Here is a 25929-nt window from a genome sequence, read left to right as displayed (position 1 = left end):
TTATGACTCAGAACAAGATCTGCCAAGCACATTTCATCTGAATCTTGCACAAGTATACCCTGAAGCAGCAAATAAAAACAGCCATGACTATTTTGTGGTCAGAGGTCATCAAGTGGCACTTTTACCAATAACAGATGATATGAGACTTTATGGACCCTGAGACCCGAAGCAACATCTGGGAATTCTGGATTGTTTTATGACATTATGAACTTTTGAAATAAACCTAACTGATCTTAAGAAAAAGTCTAAGCAAAAAGGATGATCAGTAGATTTCAGTGGATATTAATAAAGCATTTTTAAAAGAACAAAGTAGGAAAATAAGTGGAGTGAGTTATTTTTCCTGCGACTCTCCCATTCAAAGACTCAAGAGTGTTTGTCGTAGGCCGGGAAACATTTTTCAATGAATGGGATGGACACTGTTACTATCACAGAGTGTGGTGGAGGAGGACAGCTGCATCCTGAGTAGCTGTTCAAGTAGAAAAGAAAAAAAAAAACACGTGGAGGATATAGTGGAACGTGTGTAGTTGTGTGCATCTGCTCGTCTGTGTTGTGAAGTGACTGCGTACTGAAAGGAATCTCCACTTCACTGCTCTTCACAGTGACTGGTCACAGTGACGGGGGAGTGGTTTCGACTCACAGTTAGCTAATCAGAGAGGCCTCAAGGAGCTCAAACAAGTGGCTGGGGGCTTGATGAAAAGCGAGCACATGCAGTCTGGCACCGGTAAACCAAAGGGAATGACACACTACCTCTAATTCCTGATGGCTTTTTCCCCTCCTACCACTGAGAGGTAATAAAAGGAATCTGCAGAACCTCAAGAGGATTGTTTACACTTGGATGCTGCTGGGGAGAGACTTCCAGTCCAAGGAGTTATACTCTTATTAACTTTATTTTTTAGCTAAATAGCTCTACTATGAAGATGCTGCATGTGGTCTTATTAGTTTTAAGTTTCTGCCTTGGTCTGGGGACAGGATATAGTGCTGGGGGTAAGAGACAATACCAGATCCAGAACGGGCCATGCAGCTACACCTTTCTGCTGCCTGAGCAGGAAAACTGCCAAACCCAGAGGAGCAACTACAATAATCCAGTCCAAAAGGATGGGCCTGTGGACAACGACGAGTCGGCTCAGAGGCTGGAACAACTGGAGATCACCATGGAGAACAACACACAGTGGCTGCTTAAGGTAAAGTTATGTCACTCCTATTGTGTCACATCAATGCATGACAATGTGATATCAATGACTGCTGTGACTACGGTAATTTTAGAGAGGTATTTTTGTAGGAAAAGAGGATGAAGGCTATTTATAAGAGGACAAAATGTGCTGTAGAGCTACACTTCCTCTACAGGTGCCACTGGAGATATTCATACTTCCTTTCCAATTATCTGGAAAGGAAATAAGGTAGCACTTTAAAGAAACTCAAACACCTAGTACGGTGTACAAGGATAACTTGGATAAATGTTGACCAGAATTGCCATTGTAGAATGATCTAATGTGGAGCATCAGAATGAAAAGAAACTTGTTTTTTTCTGACTCACAAAAACTCAAGGATAACTGCTGGTTTTGTCATCATGCAATAGGCAGATTATTCAGGCTCATGTTAAACCACAAGCTCTTTGTTAAGTGCCATACTAACATGAGTAAGGCTTGACCAATACCACATAATAAAAGAGTGATAAAACTGCTCCAACAAACATATGACATGACAAAATCATTTTAAAATGAGCAATGGCTTAGATTAGCAAGAACAATTTCATCTAAATGTGTAGTTATGTCAGAGCTGTGACATTAAAACCTCACACAACGCTACCAGCCATATTTTATTTCTGTTTAAAAAGCTTTTCTTTGAGAGTCTACTCTGATATGGCAGTTGTGTAAACGAACATAAAACGTGTGCTGGGTGTCTGTGAGACCCTTTGATTCTGTGCAAAAGGACATAATTGGTTTGATGACTGACAAAGACTCGACACAGGTGTCCACACAAGTGATGCTTGCTTCCCTTTTCAGTTTGCAGAGCCATTACTTGTGCGGGTCAAAGAAGCAAACTGCCTCTTGTCTAGCTGCCTCTCTGCTCCCGCTTCAGAGTGTGATTACTAATCAGAACTATACAAGACGAGCCAGACAAGATGAAAACACCTCAAAGCTTGATCGCACAATTCCCGTCGGGTAGCATAAAGCGAGCTCTGATCTTTTCCACAGAAGAGCTGAGAGGGCACAATAGCTCAAGGACCAAAATCCAAGCCAAGGTCCAACAACACATCTGACATAGTGACAGATTACGTATTTCTTACAAAGACAGAAGCACTGCTTATAATTAGCTGCACCTCTATCGGCATTCTTGGAGGAGGATTCCAGTACCTTTTTCTTCTGTTGGACTGATTTGCACAGCTCGCATCACAGCTCAAGTGTGAAGTTTATGGGTGTTTTTTTAACACCAGCATTCTTTACTAAAATTACCTTGACACTTTTTTTCCATAAAGAACAGAACTGATTATAAGAACTGTAAAAAATACACCCAAATCCAAACCAGACTTCGTAAACATTCAGCAGGTGCGCTACGGCCATTGCTAGCTTCACGACCCAGAAATAACGTGAAATAAACAATTTAATTATTTAGCCTAATGAGCTGTGAAGTGTTGAGGAGAGGTGAGGTGTTCGACAACTTCTGTCATCACAGATAATATAAGAAAGACACATTAACTCTTATGCGAGACAGTAAAAATAAATACCGTAGCTGTAAGCCAACTTTCATTCATAACTGTATATGGGAGTCTTCAAATAATACAATTCTACTTTTGATTAAAACATTCGTGTTGTGTTGTGAAAGGTTTTTAACTCCCAATGATCCTCAATAGGAAAAAGCAGGAGGGATAGATTGATGGATGAATGGACGGATGACATACTGTGTAAGTTTACTTACAAGTGCCTCACTCATCGGAGCTTTGATCCATCAAACCTTTTTTACAGGAGTGGCTTGATGCATGCAGGAGCTTAAATAGAGTGTGAACAGGTTTCCCACACCTTCCTAAACATCAAATTCAAGGGCCCGACACAGCATAGTTTGAGACATGGATCAGGGTTAATCACTGTTTCAACACTGAGAATTTTTATGATGAGAGGCAGGCTTTACAGAGTTTTAAATCAACAATTAAAAAGTGCATTCAACATTAAAATAATGCATTGCGTACGCTGAGCGACAGAGAATTTTTATTCTTGCACAAAATATGTAACTTCGATCTAATTATGTCTATTTTTAAAATACTTTTAAGGTTTTTATTTATTCAAATTCACAAACTTCCAATGATTTCAAGGACCCGTGGGAACCCTGGTAAATAACTTTATAAAACAAGATATTGCCAGAGAAGTCAGACTGTCCCGTAAAACCTTAAATAACGTCACGCTGCTGTCACATAAACATATTCAGGATGTCTATGTAGTCTTCCTATGATCCACAGCCATGCTTCTCTGCACTTTATTTCAAATCAGGACACAGTGGAGATTTCCATCAGTTCCAAAAGTTGCTTAATTTCTCAAATTCCTATTAACACTGCACCAGCTGATGACAATGGAGGAAAACAATTTGTTGAGGAACTCAGTCACCTCTTACTGACGCCTCGGAGGTACACTGAGTAAACAACTGATTAGATCATTGACTGTCAATGGGACATCCTGCCAACATTTCAAATGACAGCCTTCCACCTAACACACATCCCCTTTGTGTATCCAACAACATAAACAAATTGAACGTCATGAAAGGAAGACAAACAAAATCAGCGTTAATTGCAGATCGTAGTTGTATTTTTCCATTGTAAAAATGAGGTGAAATTGGCTGTTCGGAGTTGCACCGCTGACTGATGAGTAAATAACAAAGTGATTATGCAAACTTACTGTAGATGACAAAGATATTCAACGGATGCTGCTTTCCGGTTGCACACACATGTCACACTGTCATGAAGGATGTAACTCCTCACTCAACACTTCCATCCTGTTTACCAGTCGTGTGACCTGATTGCCACTCAGGAACACCATGCAGGAAATAACTTAATGATTGGTCTCAGTCTAAATCTGGCAATACTGTAAGGTAGATAAGAACGAATCTCGTAAAGATGAAACATTGACCCTTTCCCACCCTGAGGGTATGCACGCTCATTGTATTATTCCTATGATTAAGAGGTTTGATATTGGCAAGGTTACATCAGAGCTGCAAATGTTTTTATTATTTTGAGTCACGATGAGATAAATAAATTAATAAACTGGCTCAAGATTCTTAGTATTTCATTACTTTGCTACGAAAACCAGCTGGTTTAATCCACACTCTGATATGTGATCTCATGTTTCAATTTCAAGAAGCTTTTAAAATATTTGACAATATATATATTGAAAACAATTGAAAATACACTGTCATGGGAGAGTCTGTTTATCTTTATCCCAATAGCTCTTCTTACATAATGGAACTATGGTGCTTCTTAATAAATCTCTAATATAGCACCATCAATCTATTAAGAGATAGGCCGTTAAATGCATATTCTCATGCACTTACGGCATAAAAGTGGAGAAAGCATGATGGCAACACAGATATTTCAAATTGATGACACCATCGTTGCTAGGATATTATGTGGAGACCAGTGTACCTTCTGTGATGATGTGAGTAAGACAGAACGGAAAAGGTTGGTGTAATCAGGGAGAAAAAGAACGCAACAATAAAATATATAAAATGTCTACTATATGCTTCCCAGAGATGTTGAAAATAAGAGACTTGAACACATTGTTTTCCCTCAATTCACTTTAAGAAGCAAAGCTACACACAGTATGTCTGTTAAGAGCTAGGTAACTGTTGATATGACAAGTGGTGTTAACTGTACTCCAGTCAGTGTACAATGATCATTCAAAAGACCGAAGTCCCTGGACAGAGTCCCAGAACCAACAGGGTGAATCTGAACAAGAAAAGAGAACAAGTGACAAGAACCGAGGTTGCTCAAGAAACAGAGCTGCTCTGTGCACAACATTACAGAAGAAGATTGTAGTGGGCAGCACCCAGTTTTCAGTCTGTGAACTGCCATAGTAATGTAATACAGGATTGTGCATGCACAACAAAACCACTGCTTACTGATACTGATCAGTGACTCTTAAACTCAATTCTCTTTCTCCTGTGTTGCAGCTTGAGAACTACATACAGGACAGCATGAAGCAGGACATGGTCCAGATCCAGCAAACTGCTGTACACAACCACACAGCTACGATGATTGAAATCGGAACAAACCTGCTGAGTCAAACTGCAGAGCAAACAAGAAAACTGACCAATGTGGAGGCACAGGTGAGGCTGCACTGCTGCTACCTTACCTAAAAAGTGAACACATGCCATGCAGCAGAACACTGAGAAAGTCCAAACTGTCCATAACAGTTTACATAAAAACATAATAGGCTTTTTTGAACAGAATAAAAATGTGCTGCAGGGTGTTTTTAATAACATGAAAACATTGATAGGTTCAAAATGACTTTTTTCCATCCAAAGCTGCCAGTCTAAGTGCATGCTGCGATACACTGCATTAAATAATGTAAAAAAAAAAAAAAAAAAAAAAATAAGCAGAGGGAAAAACAGGCACTACTGCGTCAGTTTATTATTGTGGCTACACGTCAATGACCTTATGTGAGCCAACTGTACAGCATTTCCTGTTATTAGCACACTCGTATTCCCACAGAAAGGGTCTATCAGTTTGTCACAATCAGACATCCGTCTGTTCAAAGGCATCAACAGCTCCATTGGAGACACATAGCTAGGATCCATGTAAACAACCTGCTTTTTGCTGAGTTCAGTTCCTCCGAACTGGGAAATTAGAGGCAAGGTCCCCAACCCCAGAGTTCAGTTCAATTCATCTGTCTGTGAAAATAGGTGGATTTTAGATGTTTCCCTTGTTCAGGTACGTCTGCTGTATTGGAGTTTTGTCCTTCTTTCCTGTCATGTTTTTTTCCATTTTGCAAATGGCTGTTTGTTCACTCTGGACGTGCAAACTGGGCTTGTGTTGTCCTTGATCCACTATTGGAGGACAGTCCTTAATATCTGAATTACTTGTAAAAATTGCCTGTTGACCAGACAAACTTTTTTTTAGGACTGGTATGTAGCATTTTTATACATGTTGTTTATTGCTCTTTTGCTCCACCTTCCCATATGTTACATGCTTTTTTACTTTCTTTTTCTAAATTGCTGCAAGCAGTGTTGTCATTTGCATACTATATAATTAAGTAAATTGTCAATAGTAGATGAGTGTTTCATTTGAACATCAGTGGAACTAAACATGGGACTAGAGCTGGCGATATGGCCTGTAAATAATATTGCAATATTTTTTGGCTATATCGCGATACACGATATATATCTCGATATTTAAAAACCTCATTTAAACTACTGTAGACCAGCTATGTACTATACCAATAAATAAACTGCAGTTACAATAAAGTTACATAAAGTAACGACTGTTAGACAATAAAATCAAATGAAGTATTGTTATAATGAAGTTAAATAAAATTTTGTTACAATTAAATAAATCAAAGCGGAACCACTGGTGCTTTTATTCTGAAGAACCTCGCTCATGTTGGGCCAGAAGTGATGAGGTTTTCGCTGTGTGATGCTTTCGGTGAAAATTCAGCTGTTGTTAAAGGGACAGTGCACCCAAAAATGAAAATTCAGCCATTATCAACTCACCCATATGCCGAAAGGGGCTCAGGTGAAGTTTTAGAGTGCTCACATCCCTTGAGGGGATCGGCGGGGGGAGCGGCCAGCACACCTAAAGGCCCAGACTAATGTCCAAGAACACAAAATTGAATCCACAAAGTATCTTCATACTGCTCATCCGTAGTGATCCAAGTGTGCTGCAGCCCCGACATAAAAAGTTGTTTCGAATAACGTCATATGAACTCTGTTTTTAGCCTCACTGTAGCCTGTAGCTCTGACTGCTTCTCTGTGCTCCGCGCTCACGTGTGCGTGCTCAGGGTGATCGGTGATGCACGGTCTCTGAAGAGCAGCAGTCTCGTCAGTACTTGTGTCCAGATTCTCAAGTGCAGGCATCGCCAATTTCCAGTCTGAGCAGCAAAGACTTTCCTCATCCGTTGGCATTGCTTTGCATTTGAAACAACTACACCACCAGGTTTCCAGTGCTCGACTCTGGTATTCTGCGGCTGGCTGAGGCTCATGAGCTGTGGCGGCTGCTTCGTCCAGTAGTTCCGTGCGTATACTCTGGCTCAAACAAATACGGCTCAACAAAGAAAAAGAAATGCTGTTCCTCCTCAATTTCAAAGTCTGCAGACATGTTGGGCTGTCCTTTGCTAAAAGACCGTAGTGCAAATTATCTTTTAGCTACTGTGGTTACTGTTGTCTCCCCCTGCGGTGTACGTGTCACGTGATGTAAACACAGGTGAGCAAAGCTCATGCTTTCGCTGGTCTCGCACAAGCGCGCACACGTGAGCATGGAGCACAGAGAAGCAGTCAGAGCTACAGTGAGGCTAAAAACAACTTTTTATGTCGGGGCTTCAGGACACTTGGATCACTACGGATGAGCATGTTGGAGATATTTTGTGGTTTCAATTTTGTGTTCTTGGACGTTACTCTGGGGCGCCGTCAGCCATTAGGTGTGCTAGCCGATCCCCCCGCTGATCTCCGCAAGTGTTGTGAGGACTCTAAAATTTCACCTGAGCCTCCGTCGGCATATGGGTGATATATAATTGCTGAATTTTCATTTTTGGGTGCACTATCCCTTTAAGCCCTTTCAGCAGCACCATTAAACGTGAAGATTCATTTACATTACATTTACTCTCCAGTTCATTTACTAATGATATTTGCAAGTCACAATGGTGCACCATAGTCACTACATGCAACTAAATAGTCGCGGTATGGATGTCTGCAGATAGAGAAACACACGCTTCACCTGCTCACACTATCACCCGGGAGAGTGGTCTGGATGGGCGGGGCATGTGCGTGCCAATTTTTTTTTTGCAAGTCTTTTTTTGTGTGTCTGCGAGGAGGAGATAGCCATGTGAGGGAAGGAGATAATCAAAACCGCAAAGCAAGTCTCATGCTGGTGGTTTAAAAAAATGTGACAATAATCCATGTCATACTTCCCACGTGGAACAAGCAGCGATACGTCGAGTAGAATCGATATATCGCCCACTCCTACATGGGGCCATGCTGTGTTTTGAGGGAAAATAAATGGCATTACTTGAGGATCTTGAGTCGTTCTTGAGGCTGATGTGAAGTACAAAGACTTTAGATCATAGTGAGTCAGTGTGGATCATTTAAAAATCTACTAATGGATAAACACACTGTTTAATAAGGTATCTTGTGGACTCAGTCGACTAAAGTGCTTCAAATTATTCTTTTGTTCTTAGGTAATTCATCATACAACTCGACTTGAGCGTCAACTTCTCGAAAATTCCTTGTCAACCAACAAGTTGGAAAAACAACTAATTGTCCAAACGAATGACATCAGCAAGCTGAATGACAAAAACAGGTAAGGACATCAAATCACGACATAAAATTACAGCTAATACTAAGTTTCAGTGTCACTGACAATTTGTGCTGATGTGCAAAGCAAAGCTCGGTACTGAACCTGTCGCCTGCTTCTCCTCAGCTTTCTGGAGAAAAAGGTGGTGGAGATAGAGGAGCAGAGGCAGCTGGAGCTGAAGCTGATTCGAGATGAGAAAGAGCAGCTTCAGGCTCTGATACTGAGGCAGACGGCCATCATAGGTGAATTGGAGCAGCAGCTGCTCAAAGTGTCCTCCAACAACACCGTACTACAGCGTCAGCAGCAGGAGCTACTGGACACTGTGAACAACCTCATTCACACCATCTCTGCTGGCTCAGCTCGAGGTGAGTCTTAACCTTTATATTTATTATATTATATAAATTATTATTTGCATTTTACAACAAAACACATCCATACTAGGGAGCTGCAAGCACCATCTGCTCTCGCCCCTGAAAATCAATTTAACGCCTACACAAATTAATTCAATTAAATGGCCCTGAAACAAATACAACCAAGTTTAATCACTGAGGCCACTGTATTTGGTTGTGCCGCACAAAAAAGACCACCCACCTCTAGTTGCAACATGCCTCAATGTCTAAGCAGTAACACTGAAGCAATGAATGTGACCTTTTTTTTTTTTTTTCCTCAGCAGATGTGAACTTATCAAAGTAGGATGCTTAAAAGTCATACAGTTGTGTGTCAAATTAACAAGGCTAATTTCCTCTGCAGGGAGTAAAACTTCCATGATGCAGGACACCCCTACCTCATTCACTGACTGTGCTGCTGTCTACAAGTCAGGAAACACTCAGAGTGGAGTCTACACGCTCACCTTACCCAACACTACAATAGAAGTGAAGGTAAAGTAAGCCTGTTTCACAGAGACAGACCAGGCGTGCACTGACCCACCCACACTTACACAACCTTGTGAATAAAACCTCTGGAAGTGCTCGGTAAACAGTATTGTGTTAGAGGGCGGGGTAGGTAAATTAAAATGTTCTCAGACTTCCATTAATGATGTGCATACTTGAGCTGAAACTGTGATCTCCTTAGAAACTTTTCAGTGAATAAGCCTTGGACTTCTGTATCAATAGCCTGCGACTTAACATTTATTCAGACCAAACTCAAATACGACTGCATTGTCTAATTATAAATGAGCATTAATTCTTCACAGAGCATTAATTTTGAATTAATAATTGCAGTAGCTCCTTTATCCTTGTGTTGTTTGAAGGCTTTCTGTGACATGGAGACAGAAGGAGGTGGGTGGACAGTACTACAAAAACGGTTTGACGGCCATGTTGACTTTCACCGTACGTGGCAGGAGTACAAAAAGGTAAAAGCTATCAAGAAGAAATTCTTCCCTTAAAAAAATACAGCCTAGGCTACGGTTTTCATTCCAAATGCACACTACAGTGAGCAGATTTTGTTTTGGCCATGGACTGAGAGTGCTTCAAAGGCCCGGTGATTCTGTTCTGTTACGGGTGTCCACTACATGCAATCCAAAGACAAAGGGACATACTATAAAGACAGAGATCCTGAGTGATCGCCATCTGCTATTCATGAAAATAATCTGAATATGAAATCACTATAATTTTGCCACCTGCAAGCACCAGCTTCAATTCAATTTCTGAGAGTGCATCTGAAACTGTGCTTAAAATCTACAATCAAAAGATGATTCCCAAAAATAGACCAGGATTGCCAACGCCAAGTAGGAGACAAACGGGCCAACACTGTACCAAAAAGAATCTGAAGTCCCTACAGAGCAATCACAACAGAGGAAAGCATTCATGCCGTTTCCTTTATTCCTACCACAATGCAAGCTCAGTTAAATCTGGCATACTTTCTTCTCAATATCTCATTGTGAATATGAATATTGGTGATTGTTTTGTGCAAGTGCTGATGGTATTTTAAGTATTCTGATGAAATATTTTAGCTCCAGAGAAAAATAACTTGCAGTGTAACAGCAGAGAAATGTACACAGTGTCCTCTGTCTGTTTGTTGTTATGTTAATGATAAAAATAACCCACAAGCATCTCCTGCAGGGGTTAATCAGGGTTTAATTACATTTCTGTCGTGTCTTTTCAGGGGTTTGGGGAACCTTCAGGTGAATTCTGGTTAGGAAATGAATTTGTCTCCAAGCTGACGACTCTGCAGTCCTACAAGCTGAGGATCCAGCTGAGCGACTGGGAAGGAAACTCTGCATTCTCACAATATGATCAGTTTTCTCTCGACGGCGAAGCACAAAATTACAGGTACTGACAAAATCAAAGGAACACGTGTGTCGGACGCTCGGTGGCAATTACTGAACATTTCCTTTGATTTCTGCGTAAAGCCAGAATTTCACAGCTCATGTAGCTCAAGTTATTAAGGACAAAGAAACCCATAAGCAAATAATGTGTCTCTCTGTACGACGGTGCTTTTGAAGTCTGCAATCCTGAAAACATCCCAAAAACTGTTGCCAATTTTTTAATCAAGGAGTGCAGCCTCAAAACACAGAGCCTTGCAATTATTATGAGATTTACAGCTATGTTGGTGGCATCACAAAGAGAAACTAGTGCTTGAAACAAGATGCATTCTTGAGTAAATAAAGAGCATCTCTGAATCACCAACTTTAGACCAACTAACATGTAGTGTAATGAATATCTATTTCATATGTGAACATCTTCCCAAAGCTAAAAGCGTAACGGCTTTAATTATCATACATTCTCATAGCCTGGACCCATATTTCTGAATCACCACCCACATCTGGGTTTTTTAAGCAAATGAATGAGATAATGAAGTGAGACGATTCAGTCTGATTATCAGACTAATTCTCTACAGTTGAGACCACTTTAATGGACACACTGACGGTGTTTGTGGGGATTTTCCACTGAATTCGTTCTGGTTGTTAATTCCCAACACTAATGTACAAGTAGGATTAATTCCACAGTCTTGATTGATACTTTATTCTGGCAGCGTGTCCCTGGACTGTGTCACACATATATTTATCTTCTGAAACTCACTTAAAAAAGATCTAGTTCATGGCCATAAATGCTGACCTCCTATTTTAACTTAAAAGCAAAACACATTATAGAAATTCCTCTGTATGGTGGTTCTCTGCTGTATAAGACTATTTACTTCCTGATACAGACATACTGGCATCAGCCCAAAGAAAATGTAATAAAACTGGCCGGCGTTTGAAAAATAGGAAATACATAAAGTGTCTTGGTTTTCAAACATTCAGTCTGCACCTCTTGGCAAAAACACACCCTTCAGGAGTATTTTCTTTTCCAAACCTAAGCTGATTTCAGGAGCGGAATGGATACTTCCTTTGAATTTGACAAACAGACCTTGAAATGCTCCGATTCAACACAGTTCTTTTCAGGTCTTAAGTCTACTTGACTATGACCAATTTGGTCTCCAGTTAGTTGGCTCAGTAATTCCAAATAACTCCTACAAAGACACTGCGCAAATAGCACAACACGAATCCTTTGGCACAAAAATAAAAGTAGCATTACAGCGTATGAAATCACCAAGCTGCTTGTGAAAATCTTAAAGAGCAGAAATAAGTGAACAAATCTGTGATGACAACAGCACACACTTTATGCCAAACCCCAGTTTAGATCCAGTGCTGGTGAAGCTATGGCCAAAGAGCTGTATAAGCGAGTTGGTTGCCTTTTGAGGAACAGCAATCACAGACTTCCTCCTCCTCTTCCTTCATTTTTCCTTTTCCATTCTACAGGATACACCTTAAAGGCTTCAGTGGAACAGCAGGCAAAATAAGCAGCATCGGGCAGCCAGGAAGTGATTTCAGTACAAAGGATGCAGACAACGACAAATGTGTTTGCAAATGTTCACAACTGACAACAGGGGGTAAGAAACATATTTTTGTAAATAGCTTGTGTTTTTAAAAAATACAATAATCACGTCAATTTGTGATGTGGAACAAATTCCCACCCACCCAAATCTTGGAACTTCCCTTAAAAATCTTCAAGGGCATTTTAAGGGCTCCCGTACTTTTGTGGCCTGGTCAAAGAGCACAATTAGCTAAGAGTTAATCACTGATCAACTCATCGGGGAATTCAGCCCCTACAATGGCTGACATTAATAGCCTGGGAACAGAGCTTTTCCCTCTCTCCTCTCGTAGCTTAAAGGTCCTCCTCCATTCCCTTGAAAGTGACTCGGCTGCCAGAAGTTTGTCTCCCTCTGTACTGGGGTCTGCCAAGTGAGCAGGAAAGCATGAAAACTCTAACCCTCTCCCTTTTTTCCCATGAGGGGTCTCTCACTGGGGACTCCATATTGCACATTATGCACAATCGTGACTGAGTGGCACAGACCCAGTAACAAGAGTACAGCAGGATCTGCAATTACAATTACAAAGCCGCCTGTATTGAGTGAACAGAAATTTGAATGAGAGTAGTATATCTGCATAAAACCATAACAAGCAGCCACTCTGGGATGCTGCAATCACAACAATTAACACGTTCAGCCAGTCACTGTGAACTCTGCCTGACCCAGCAATTTTTTCCAATCACCTCAACTTTACCGTAAATTTTACCATTTAAAACAGGTAAAATCTTCTTTCATTGTAGAGCTGTGTGCAGCGTATTGATTCACTCTTGCCCTGCATGTTCTTGCTGATTATCATGAGAGTTCTGCAGCAGGAGTGTGAACTCCACGTTTGAGACAGAGTCACACATATGGTGACGGGGCTAACTGTTAGCATCAGACAGCTAACATTATTTAACAGTTATTAACAAGTTAAATGACAGAGGTGTTTCAGTGTTGGTGCAAGATTGTTGTTGTTGTTGTCAGATGTTAGCCACTGCTGCTGTGTTAGCTCATGTTAACCGACAGAGGGACCAGGAGGAGAGCAGCTCACAGAGACAGTGCTTAAGTGCTGCGTCAGTGGCAGCGACAGCTGATCACTGGCAATCAGCTGTTGTGGGAAACACTGAATGCTCATAATCCTAGGTTCTGAATAGAAGACAACATTGCAACTATTTTTTGCAATTTTTACTTGCCCCTGCAATTTCATTGCAAAAAAAGTGCAAAAAAGCAAAAACATCTCAACATGCATCACACGCAATTTTTTTTCCAAAAAGCTGCCATTAAATCAGGCAAATCAGGCCACAACAATCTCAACAAGAATCCGCAAAATCCTGGAGGGATTGAATAAGTATGTAGAAACATATTGAGAGCCCCATTCCTTATATTTTTTCAACTGAAAGACTACGTTTTCAAATTTTGTTAAATGGTGTTCACATATATTCATTCTGTCCCTATGGACCATGTGTGACAGCCCAGTTATTACTGTCAAAAAAGAAAAAAAAAACACTAAATCCTGAGTCTTAAACATATAAACCAAGTTATCAGTCAGTGTCCCAGCACATACTGATGAAAACTTAGTGTCACTGGGACCTAAAAACAAAAAGGGATGTGTGTCACAACAATCTCTTTAAATAAGTAGTAATTTTACTGTCACACCCAAATTAGATGCTGCTGAATGTGAAAAGCCTGCCTCAACACCATGACATGTACAGAAGAGTGCACTTCCACTTTTTAACAAGTAGCTACACGCTACTTTATGATGCCATGACATGGACTGAAGCTATGGTGCAACACAGCTGTGCATTTATGGTTCCTATTATACAGAAACTATACAACAACTACAGCTGCTACCAAGCTTTTGCAGAGCAATAAATTAAAACATGTAATTTCATGTTCATTTGATTGTGGAAATTTTAACCTTCTGTATTTGTTCAATGTGCAGCAGAAGTTACAGCTTGTTTACCTCAGAGGTTTAGGTTTTGCAGGAGTGTAGGCAGTCTCCAGATGGCACAGTTTACAAAGACTGCATGCACTGTATATACAATTTAATTTATTCTAGCTTGAGTTCTAGTGTGCTGTGATACTTGAACTGTCATTCACAGCTATCTTAATGAAAAAAACAAACAGATTTGTAACAAATAATTGGATTGAAAGTCACAACAAGATAAACAAAAATTTGGTTTAATTCTGAAAAGGACTTAATTATTTGTAATATTTGACTATTATTCTATAAAGTAGCTGTGAAGAATTAAAGAGACAGTTTAAGCGCACCAAACAAACCGTTTTTAAAACAGGTTACCAAAACGACAGCCAACACTGCCCCTGTTTTGCATGTGATCTTCTTTGAAAACATACCTTCTAAACTTAAGTTTGCTCTGATGCTTTAGGTTGGTGGTTTGACGCCTGCGGTCCGTCCAATCTGAATGGGATGTATTACCAACAAGGCCAAAACTCAAACCGCTTCAATGGGATCAAATGGTACTACTGGAAAGGCTCGGGCTACTCACTGAAGTCTACTACAATGATGATCAGACCGGCAGACTTCTCAGGTTCCCTCTGAACTGTCACGCTCAGACTGAACAAAGTGGGAGGCAAATTCTGCTCGACAAACCGCAACAAACAACAAAACCAAAAATAAAAATTGTCAAGGGAGCCAAAGCACTTCATGAACATATTTTCACACACATTGAAAGAGAATTTTGTGCATGTCTTTTGTGTTTAGTAATTTGAATCACATGGGTTGTTGCAAGAAATTGTGAAATACGTACAGTCAAAGTGACGCTGACAAATACCTACACTGAAAATACTGATGACTGTGGTGTGTATAGATAACTATAGGTATAGTAAATACATTCAGCTAGCTAACCAGACAGAAGAGGCCAGAGTATTAAGAACTAATTTTATTTCTTTAAAGATTTTTATGTAGTTCACCAATTTAACTATGTTGTGAACAATAGCTGCCTATGTCATTGTAAAGAAAGAGACTATGGTACAACCTGCAGATAAACAACTGGCTCAAAGTGATTTGTTTTTTCTGTTGAACGCCTAAAATGTAAATGCAGATGTAAAAATGCCACAGAAAATATTTCTCTTTAGATTACATTGTTTTTCTCTTGAGAATGTACATACATTTGTTATTTAATTTATATGTAGATTTTAAATTTGATATTTAACATTATTGTATATGATGGAGATTTGTTACAGATCCTGAGTCCTAGCTAGTTAACGGTTTTATTGCACATTAACTAAGAGGAGTTTTTTTAATGTATTTCTGCAGTGCCTTCCCACATGCTCACACATGATGAAGATCTTTTTGCAGTCTTTTGGGAATGTATTCTTTTATTTATGCATTATTTCCTTTGAAGTTTCAACAAGCAAAATCTAAGAGTTGTATAAGTGAGGTCGCTGAATTTCTTTCCAGTGCAAACTGGCTTTAGATTTTCTGTTTGACTGTAATGCTCTACCAACTGTGATATACCGGAAGTTAAATATTAAACACAACCACCATGCAGAGAGCTTCAGACACAAGCCTTAACTCTACGGTCTTTCTCCACAATAGTCCTGTTTTACACTACAACAGCAAACAGCCTGGTAAATGCACACCCCAACTTTTTCAGCAATGTTTTATCATTTCAAGTACAAAATAAAAATTCTAAATGCTCCAAAGCTGCATTTTTCATTGTTGATTTTAAGGTCAAGAACATTTCAAATTTAGATTAGAAGCGTGGTGTGATCATAGCTAACAGTGTGAAATATGGATCAAACAGCACACTTATGGATCATTTAAGTGTGCCTTCAGACCTAGAGTTGTCTTGCTTTGGTCCGAATCAGGGACTACTTTTGTTACAAAGTTGTATGGTTGCCTTGAGTTGGTTCGTATTCTCATGGCAGCATTTACAAGTGGACCAGATCAAATACGTTGCACGAGAACGCTGCTCTTGATTGGTCAGAATTTCCATGCAAGAAAAATCCAGGGAGTAAACAAAACATTGAAGAAGAGTACACTTGCACGATACATGTGGCACTTTCTAATGTCACAATGGAATGACAACTACACAGGTTGATTTTAGCGCTGGTCATTGTGTACTATATTACAGTTATTGTTCATTTTAGTCAAAACATAGTTTGAAAACGAGGCACGAAGCAGACTAGGTGATTTAAATGGTAAAAAAACAATGAATTAAACACTTTTATGTTAAAAATCAGTGTTTCTCCAACAGTGTTTGGCTCATCACAGACGGGCTGCTAACAAAAACATGAATGGCTCTATCTAGAGCCAGTGTTTGGTGTGTCTGTTTTGGGCTACTCTAGAAACATGGCCATGCAAAATGGCCGACTCCATGGATGAGGACCCGCTCCCTATGTAGATATAAACAGCCCATTCTAAGGTAACAAAAACACAAAGATTCTTTTTTTCCAGTGATTATACACTTAAGAAAACAAACTTGTTATATAATTTTCCATTTCTGTCAGTATATCCCCCTAAATGCTACTCACTGGACCTTTAATGACTACATCTAAAATCAGTTTCTATCATAAATACTGACAACAGCTGAAGGCAACATCACGCTCCACAGGGCACAGGAACTGAGTAAAAGAGGGAAGCATGTGGTTTGCCAGACACTGGATGCGTCTGTAAGAGTAAAGGAATGACAAACGGCCGTAGGGACATAAAAAAATAATTTGTCTGTCACAACAAAAGCCATCATGCAATTCTAAGAGGAAATGTGTTGACATTTGTCTGCATCAAGACCCCACGTCTTCCCTCGCAGTGGCAAGAGCGGACAGTGATTCATGAATGACGAGTTCAGGAAGAGGCAACGCTCACAGTTCACACAGGATGCCTCAGGAAAAACAAGCGGACTGAAAATGGATGACTGGCAATAAAAATTAGCAGGTTTCCGTCCAGCTTCCTCAGCTTTGGTTTACGAGTCTTTATTAGTATTGAGTGTCAAAAAGGGGCATTGCAAAGATGATTTATATATAGAAAATGATTTATATACAGAAAAAGGATAAAACTGAAGAAATTTAAACCAAGTTTTTTTTTAATCTAAGATATATAGATTAGTGTGATTCTCTAACTTAAGCTTGGCCCTTGTCCAGGACAGCTAACAGTGCAAAACTAGAACTGCCACCTCGTGGTTGTACCACCGCCAACTAGTCATGCTGCGGTTTACATCCATGTCTGTCCAGAGTCATAAAGTACTTGTAGTGAAGACTTTGAAAGAATTTAATATTAGGTTTTATAAATGGTGTCTTAAAAGTGTATTGGCGAAACGTTGATGCTTCACACACATGTTCCCCTCTGCAGCACAGAAGATCTATACAATCAGCATAGTCTCAAGGTAGACACCCAAAATTAAAGTCACGAATTCAGTACCTGACCAAATGTAACCTCTTCTGTTCCTGAGATATGATGTTGAATAATGGCCAGAAAAGTGTTTGTGCAGAATATCATGATGTCACAGTGAAGCTGAGCTTTAACCTTTGGGATATAAAACCTCATCACTTCTTTATTTTATTCTATTAGACATTTGTGTGAAAAAATGTCATAATTAGCATACGAATTCCTGAGTTGAGCCAAAAACATATTTTGTGAGGTCAAACCAACTCATTCTTGAGTCCAAGTAAATGTTTGAGCCAAATTTGATAAAATCCCCTTAAGGCATTCCTAAGACATTGCGTGTACTAGAATGAAATGTATGCATGGACAGCCCAAAAACACAGTGCCTCCGGCCACCACTGTCACAGAGCCATAAAATAAATAAATAAACAAATAAATTCCATATATTTAATTCACAGGCTTCTTCTTTAATTGTCACATTTAGAATGGAAAACCTAGGCAAATGTATAAACTACCAAACATACCATTGGTACACTGAATGTCATTTAATATAGTTCTTTAAAGATTATGTTGAAGGGATTTCATTGCCTTTATTATAAACAGCTAGAGAGTGACAGGAAAAGGGAGAGAGAGATAGAGGATGCAGCAAAAGGCCGCAGGTTGGATTCAATCCCAGGCCACTACTAAGTAATCAGTCTATATGAGGCACAGGCTCTATGCAATATTAATGAGTGTCACCCAGTGAAAACTTTTATAGGGCCATTAAAGTTAAAATAAAACATAATGAGCTTTACAGGTAAGTTTAAAGCTCATTTGGGTTTAGGGTGGTGTGGTGAGCACTTTTCAAAGTACTATTAAACTAGTACTGGCAACATAAGAATAGAATTAATAGTCTTAGTACTCACCTGTGCTGCAGGAAACTGCTCTGAAAGTTCATATGGTTCCTCTGGAATCCACTGCCTTTGCTCCAAACACCAGAGGATCTACTCAGGATAAGTAAAAATAAAAGTGTCAAACTTCATCATCATCCCAAATAACTTCATCTTATGGCATAGAAAAAAATATAAACATGCATACCCATTCAAAAGACAGGATCCAGCAGCCACGAGCTATGCCCAGCAGAATATTGAGAGTCCGCCGGTCACTCCCAGACAACACGTGAGTTGTGCTCTCACAAACACGGTCAACGATTGAAAAGCCACCAAGTGTCGTCACCACCTGAGCCACCGTGTGCTGCTTCCTACAAAAGTTGAGAAGAGCAGAGAGCATCCAAACAATTACACAACAATCTTTTTTACCAGCTTGTTCACCAATGCATAAAAAGTGTTGGAAGCAATCTACCCTGAAGACAAAGGTTTGTACTCACTCAGTGGGCATGCTTGTCATGACCAGTGTTCTCATAGTCTGTAACAAAAGAAACGACAGGGACAAAGATCAGTATTGGACAGTTCAACGAACATTATGTGAACTAAATGTAACTGTAAAGAAATTAGACAAAGGCTGTAAGAGCAAAAACAAAGACTGAAATCAATTACACCATTACAGTCTGTGTTTATTGCTTTCACACCGGTTTTATTTTTGGGAAGTAGTTCTAATAATCACAGTGCTCTCTGAGAACTTAATGTGACAAACAATTTGATGGTAAGCGAAGCAGCTACAGAGCACAGATTTGGCCTGACTTGTTTCTTGGCTTGTGTTTATAGGAGACAAAAATCACAGAAAACAGAAGTGAAATCTGTGAACTCTATGTGGAACAAAGCTACACTTTAATGTAGCCAATAATACAATCTCTATAAATAAGAAATGTCCCAAAGGCACTGGGATATATAATACACATATGGGTGTTTTTGGGTGTAAGTATTGTGAGCACACACACACACTGAACAGGTAAAAAAGTATCATTATTCAACAGCCAGACAGACTGTGCACTTTCAATAACCCTGCCGGATGTATAGTTGCATAGAGACCAAAAAGGAAATCAAACACCAAGGCCATGAGTGGAGAAAAACACATTCGGAGCCACTGAAACAGAACTGTAAATTTGTAATCTGACGTCTGTGGTCCATCCAGCCTCGTACTTTGGCCCCAATACAGCGAGCCATCATCGACACAAACACCTGAGCAGCAGTTACAAACAGGACCACCGGGCCCTTTCCTGCCACACTCTGATATCTGGTCCCCCAGCTGGAAGTCAGGGGTTAAGGCCTGCAGCACACATGGTGCCAAAACGGTCCACCAGTGCCTCCCACACCACTCACACATCACACTATCCCTGATAAGCGAGTTGTGAACTCATTGAGTTGGTTACCATCGCCCCATGACTGCTACTCCTCTGTTGTCCTGACAGAAATTTTGTTCAAAGGAAAAGTTTTGATATTTCAGTTTTCTTCTTTTAACACTACAGCACTGCCAACAAGTGACAAGAAAAACAGCTCATTTCGAGGTCTTTCAAACTCAATCAAACAACTCAAAACATGGGCAGCTATTCTAAAGGTTCCTCAAAGGGGACTTTGGCTTATCTTATGCAGTGAACATGTTCTGGCAGCAGCACAACAAAACAGGCACTGAAGAATGAGCCGCACATAATGAGCCTCTGACAAAGAGCTGGTGTGAACTGCAGCATGGCCTCTAAGCACCAGCGCTCCCAGCACAAATGAAGGAAATTCTTCACTGAATGAGTCGGTCTCCGTGATGGCTGCTACTGTGCAAAATGAAAATAGCGCTATCCAGAAAATCAGAGAGAGATATGAGGATCCTGGGTCTCTGCGAAGATTGAGATCAACTGAAGCCGTGAGAGCCAATTACAAAGAGCAATGAGAGTGAAAATACCAGATAACCACTTGTGAAGTGAAGAGCACCTCACATACACATGGACTGAGAGACAGGGTGCCTGCAGTTTACGGTGAGCTGGATTTAAGACTCTTTTAATGCCACTCGGAGTGAAATTAAAGACCAGTTTTACCATAACCAAAACTGAAGGAACAAAAACATGAACTGACATCAGTTATTTAGGATTAGGGACAATTTTGTTGATTCTCATCGAGCCAAGTTTCAAAAACTGTTTGTAAAATCCTACATCCAACTGCTACACATACAGACAACATATAGACTGATTAGGGCTTTTCATTACAAATTAAGGCCTTACTTTTTTAGATTAATGAATTAAATTCCTTTTAAGATGTTTTAACAATCCATGGGAACCCTGACTTATATCACTTAACTTATTCTGACTCTTGAATGTAAGAGTCTTACGCTTAAGAGGACCAAGGTTCATCAGATTTTTAGACCCTGCAGTTGATAATCTTACAGAAATCATGAGGTTGAGAAGACAAATGAAATGTGAGATTCTTAAAGCATTTTGGGGAAACTTTAGAGCATTTATTGTAGAAAAAGATTTCCGCACACTTACATCTATGAAGTGCCTCACTTTATTGCTGAGCGTTCGGTCTATTCGACCCTCATCAGAGCATACGTACATACAAGAGATGTTTGCTCTGATGAAGGTCATACGTACAAGAGATGTATGCTCTGATAAAGGTTGAATAGACCGAAAGCTCAGCAATAAAGTGAGACGCTGCATAGATCTCAGTGTGCGGGAATCTTTTTCTACCAGTCTGGACTCATTGATGTCTTCAGCACCTTGACTGAGCCGGGTTGAGCGGTTACTATTCTGCATTAGTGCATTTATTGTAGGATTGACAGTAATGAGGTGGTAAGAAATGAGTTGACAATAATAAGGAATGACACACAACAAAGATCCTTAGCCCCAACTGGGAGACATCAGGAGATAGTGTGGTTCTTCGTGGGCCCCGAAAGATGATTTTCAAAGAACTGTCTTTGATAGAAAATTGACAATTAAATGCAGTAGGAATCACCAGGAGAGATAAGTGTCACAAAGGTCCCCCGTGCAATTCATAGCAAAGACTTCTGAGATATATGGTATGTTTGCCAGACCACTAGACCAACAACAGCAGCACATTTGCACTGTATCCGAGCAACATTTAATTTATCAATTTCTACCATCTGCACTTTCAAAGACTGATGATGTAAGTGTGACCTCTAAATGTTCACCGATACTGCCTTACATCTGATCATGAATCTTTCATCAGGGCCTTGACACAAGTAAGAGAACTACAAACACCTCTGTAATCAGGCTGCAATAAACCCAACCCATAACACGAGATCGAAGGAAGAGATGACATCATGTTTGGCTTTTTTTCAGCAACAGCTTGTTGAGGTTACCAGCGTAACGAAAACAGAGCCCAGGTGCATTTCACAAGCAAGGAAGTTGTACGCTACCGTCACAGAGGCAAAACACAGGAAACCCTCAGGACCAGACAGAACCTCTTAGCTAGATGCGTCAAACGCCTACAGTGATGGAAGTGTGTGACCTGATGGGGGAAATACTTAAAAGGAACGACACACGCACACCACTGATGTTTCGTTTACATCCTAAACTTCCTATATTTCATAAAACTATGTCATATTCTGCAGCTGCAACAGATTTGGGAGATAAAAGAGCACATACCCGAGTAAATAAGAGAAGCTCGAAGAACAGAGAAAATGCATCTAACTCAACACTGTGTTTACCTTTTCTGTGATTCTGTGATAAAAATAAATATGGCACTGTGCAAAGTTAATTTAGCTAAAATTAGAAAAACTGTCATATCAAAATGTGACCTGTCTCAAAGTCTGGAACTAAAGTACAATGAACAAAGGAAGTAATCTTTTAAATGAGCAAATGGGACATCTGTAATTAAAACTGTGCAATCCCATGTCACAGCAGTATCTTTAAGGGCTGGGCGATATGGAGAATAGTCAAATATCAAAATATTTTTGATCAAATACCTCGATATTGAGACAATATTTTTGAGTTGACAACTTTTTACAAAACATTCAGTGAGATTTATGATAAAAAAAATCATCAGTAAAGTGGATATAGTAACTAAGAGAGAACGGCTAGAACACTCTGGTAAGTTCAAAAAATGACGTCACTTTACTGTAATGCTCCCTTAAAAGCCGGAAAAGACATCACTTATAATACAAAAAACAAATATTGCTCTACTTTAATGAATCAGTAAGCCTCCTGTTGTGACTTAATACTTGCATCCTGTTGTTTGCAGTCCTACAACTCTGTCGGAAATGTCCCATCAATATGTGCTTTTTGGGGAAAACATTCTGATTCAGTGAAAAAGTCTTCAAATTCAATCACCATAATTAACATTAAAAATTAAAAACAATCACAATGTCCTCTTACCTTTGTTTTGTTAACCATGTTCTGTAGACTCAAGCTGACTTGCTTATTGTGATTTTCTTCTTTGTCCTCAGGGGGAACCTCCGTTAAACCAGCTGCGACTGTACGTACATTTCCTCTACCTACATTTGAAAACAAGAAAAACAATTGAAAACAGCGTGGGGGGATGTCACTCAATCTATCACACAACAGGCACTGTTTTTGTCTGTGTGTGTGTGTGACTTTGTGTTTTTCATCTCTAATCTTGCCATTGACACCTGGCTGGGATCTGCAACATTTAAATTGTCAGTTGCATTATTTTTATACCACTTTCTACCTCCTCACTACAACAAGTAACATTATTATTCACTTTATTTCATTATTTTAACGGATAAAGTTAAGTAAGATTTAGATTCAAATATTCTCAAGGCTTACATAATGTTCAGGAGAAACACCTTTTCAATAAAATACTAAATATACTCAGCTTCAAATGTGTGAGGGAATAGAACAACCAAAAATTTGAAACACAGTATTGATAACTGCTACTATACTCAATCTTGAAGGTTTTTTGATTTACGGCTTCACATTAAATCCAATTTATCAGTGTTTCCTGATACTGTAACATTTGTTTACATCAGTATAGTTTAAAACTCAACAGTAAAGAAAGCTTAGATTTCAATTATGATCTGTTGAGAACCATTAAATGCTGATTTTCCATCTCTAAATCTGTCCAGTTTCAAAGCTACTTCTGTTCAGGACCTTGGGGAGTAAGGCCTGTGCATACGTTGGGCGAGATGTGAGGTACACACCTTGGACATGTCGCCAGTCTATCACAAACTGACAAACAAATGTACATATATGAGTAAATAGAGCTTCCAATTCATCTTACTCGCGTCTTTGTATTGTGGGAGAAAACCAGAAACCAAAGGATATGCAGAGACATGGAGAGAACACATCTCTCTCTATACACATATACAGTATATATGTATACACATACGTGCATGCATATAAATTAAATCTCTTAATTACGGTGTCGGTCTTCAAAAGACAAACACATACAAATCATTACGAGAATTCTCATATGAAAAGGCCGCATTTATTTCCATTGAGGTTATTTCTTAATACTTCTCTTTATATGTGACATCAATAAAAAAACATTTACCATCACAAAACTGAAAAATTCACTAATCCAAGATTAAAGTGTTCCCCTTAAAGAATAATTATGTTGCACCACATACATGAGTCAGGGAGTACAGACACATTCACAAACCTCCACCACTGTGAGAGTTCAAACACCATGAGTAATATTTCATTCTGCTCAGGTCATAATGATGAAGACTTTAGAGGGAAAGTCCTTTCAATATACACTTTCTAGCCCTACTACTCACTTTCCAAGGAATGAGAGAGCACATTGACATCAGAGTTTTTCTGTGGCTCTGTGTCCGGCTCTGTTAACACTGTTGGTTGCACTGGTGTAGATTTTCTTCTTGGCTTCACCGCATCACTCTTAGTTGTGCTCGTAAATGGCAAAGTGCTTTGTCTTTGCCTTCTAGCAACAAGCGTGACATCGGCACTTGGACCTTCCAATGAAGGCAGAGATTCTTTAACATCCTGTTGTGGATGACTTTGAGGCTCACTGCTTGCATTGGACTGCTCATTTTTCTCCAGTTTCCTCTTCTTTTTACTGATAGTTTCAGACCCAACGCTTTCACTTCTTCTTTGCTTTCTCTTATGAGGCACAGAGTCCAACTCAAAAGGAATCTGAATGTCTGTCTCTACAGGGAGGTTGGGCAAAGGTCTTTTTGATCCTTGGTGGTGGTTAGCTGGGGAGAAATAGTCCTCAAACACGTTATCATTATCTCCATTCACGGTATCTGAGGTAGCACTTTTACAGTCAGTGGACAGAGTGAAAGATCGGGCTAAGGCAGAAAGTGACAGTCTGGCTCGTTTGGGTAGTTTCTGTAATGGGGTGGCAGTTTGTTTTGACAGTTCAACTGCAGCATCACCTATTTCGGCTGAAGATGAGAGGCAACTAGACGAGTCTACAGCATCTAAACAAAAATGGGTCTTAGTCTCTGTAGAGGATGTAGCAGCTTTATTTTTTCCCTTTCCCTTTTCAGATTTGTTAGGTGATGGATGAGATGTTTTCATCTGTGATCGCCTTTTTTCTTTTTGACAGTTCTTGCTTTTGTCAGATCTCCTATCCTTGCAAGGACTTTCTAATAAACCAACAGATTGGAGTTTCTCTGCTGGCGTTTTTCTGACTGAGGTCCTTCTTGACTTTGTTTGTCCAGTCCCTTTTGTGTCGTCTTCCTCCTTGAAGTCAGGACATTTCACAGGACTTGAAATCCGCCTTGGCACATCACGGCAGGGTGAGAGCCATGGCTTTGTGGAGCTCTTCCTGTGGCGCTGTTCAAGATGGTCATGGTCAGTCACATCAACTTGTGTTCTTCCTTCTTCCTTGTCAGGTGAGTAAGCAGGTTCAGCCGCAGACGCACTGGAATCATCATCTGACTGGTCATCTATGTAAGAAAAAAATAAATATTAAGAGTTTTGCACATCATTTAGCCACTTTCTGTTCATTGTTTTTGTTTGCTAGTGTATGTGGAGCAGCTCTAAATGACCTCCACTATATAAAAACACAGGCAGCTGCTCCCACTTCACATTGTTCTTTATGTCACGAACTGCAGAGAGTCAAAGGTAACAAGAGGCTGGTGAGGAGCTGCTCACATAGCAAGCTAAAGAGATCACACACAAGGACACTTGGTGCTGTCATACCATGTCTTAAAGTGTCACTTCCTTATTTTATGAGCTTGAGCAAAAACAAATACATAGAATGATTATAAATGACACAGGATCAAAGATTCAACTTTGAGAAGCATTTGCCAAAGTACAAGAACAAGTGCTATCTTGGATTTTAACACGTGGGTTCATCTGGCTTTGTTTCTTAATGTGCCAGCTAACCCTAGAAAAATGCATGTAATGTATATTTTAATTACTCAGAAATGTATGTAACCACTTTAAACACATACAAGA

The 25929-nt window shown here is 39.7% G+C and overlaps 2 protein-coding genes across 2 annotated transcripts in view; one reads left to right on the top strand and one right to left on the bottom strand.

Moving 5' to 3' along the window:
• The window catches only part of mcph1 (microcephalin 1), a 38851-nt gene that overhangs the window by 6953 nt on the left and 5969 nt on the right, over positions 1-25929 (bottom strand). Inside the window, exons 9-13 of the mRNA XM_049600719.1 lie at positions 24282-25415; positions 22918-23036; positions 19027-19064; positions 18738-18900; positions 18566-18643 (exon numbers count right to left, since the gene is read on the bottom strand). Coding sequence (XP_049456676.1) covers positions 18566-18643; positions 18738-18900; positions 19027-19064; positions 22918-23036; positions 24282-25415 — 1532 coding nt within the window. The remainder of the gene's footprint in view (positions 1-18565; positions 18644-18737; positions 18901-19026; positions 19065-22917; positions 23037-24281; positions 25416-25929) is intronic.
• On the top strand, positions 631-15955 carry angpt2a (angiopoietin 2a). Its single transcript, XM_049600720.1, has 9 exons — positions 631-1181; positions 5155-5310; positions 8373-8494; positions 8615-8853; positions 9239-9366; positions 9738-9839; positions 10592-10758; positions 12228-12358; positions 14704-15955. Exons 1-9 carry the CDS (start codon positions 912-914, stop codon positions 14874-14876), a joined length of 1488 nt encoding a protein of 495 aa, XP_049456677.1. The 5' UTR covers positions 631-911; the 3' UTR covers positions 14877-15955.

Source organism: Epinephelus fuscoguttatus, linkage group LG16 (assembly GCF_011397635.1).
Source record: "Epinephelus fuscoguttatus linkage group LG16, E.fuscoguttatus.final_Chr_v1".
NCBI lineage: Eukaryota > Metazoa > Chordata > Actinopteri > Perciformes > Serranidae > Epinephelus > Epinephelus fuscoguttatus.
Note: the sequence above shows the minus strand (reverse complement) of the source record. Positions and strands in the feature narration are given on the sequence as shown.

Excerpts from the sequence above, each read along its gene's own strand:
- angpt2a (XM_049600720.1), top strand. The coding sequence starts at position 912 with ATGAAGATGCTGCATGTGGTCTTATTAGTTTTAAGTTTCTGCCTTGGT. Across the intron at positions 9,367-9,737 it reads ACACTACAATAGAAGTGAAG|GCTTTCTGTGACATGGAGAC; the intron begins GTAAAGTAAGCC and ends TGTTGTTTGAAG. Across the intron at positions 12,359-14,703 it reads TTCACAACTGACAACAGGGG|GTTGGTGGTTTGACGCCTGC; the intron begins GTAAGAAACATA and ends CTGATGCTTTAG.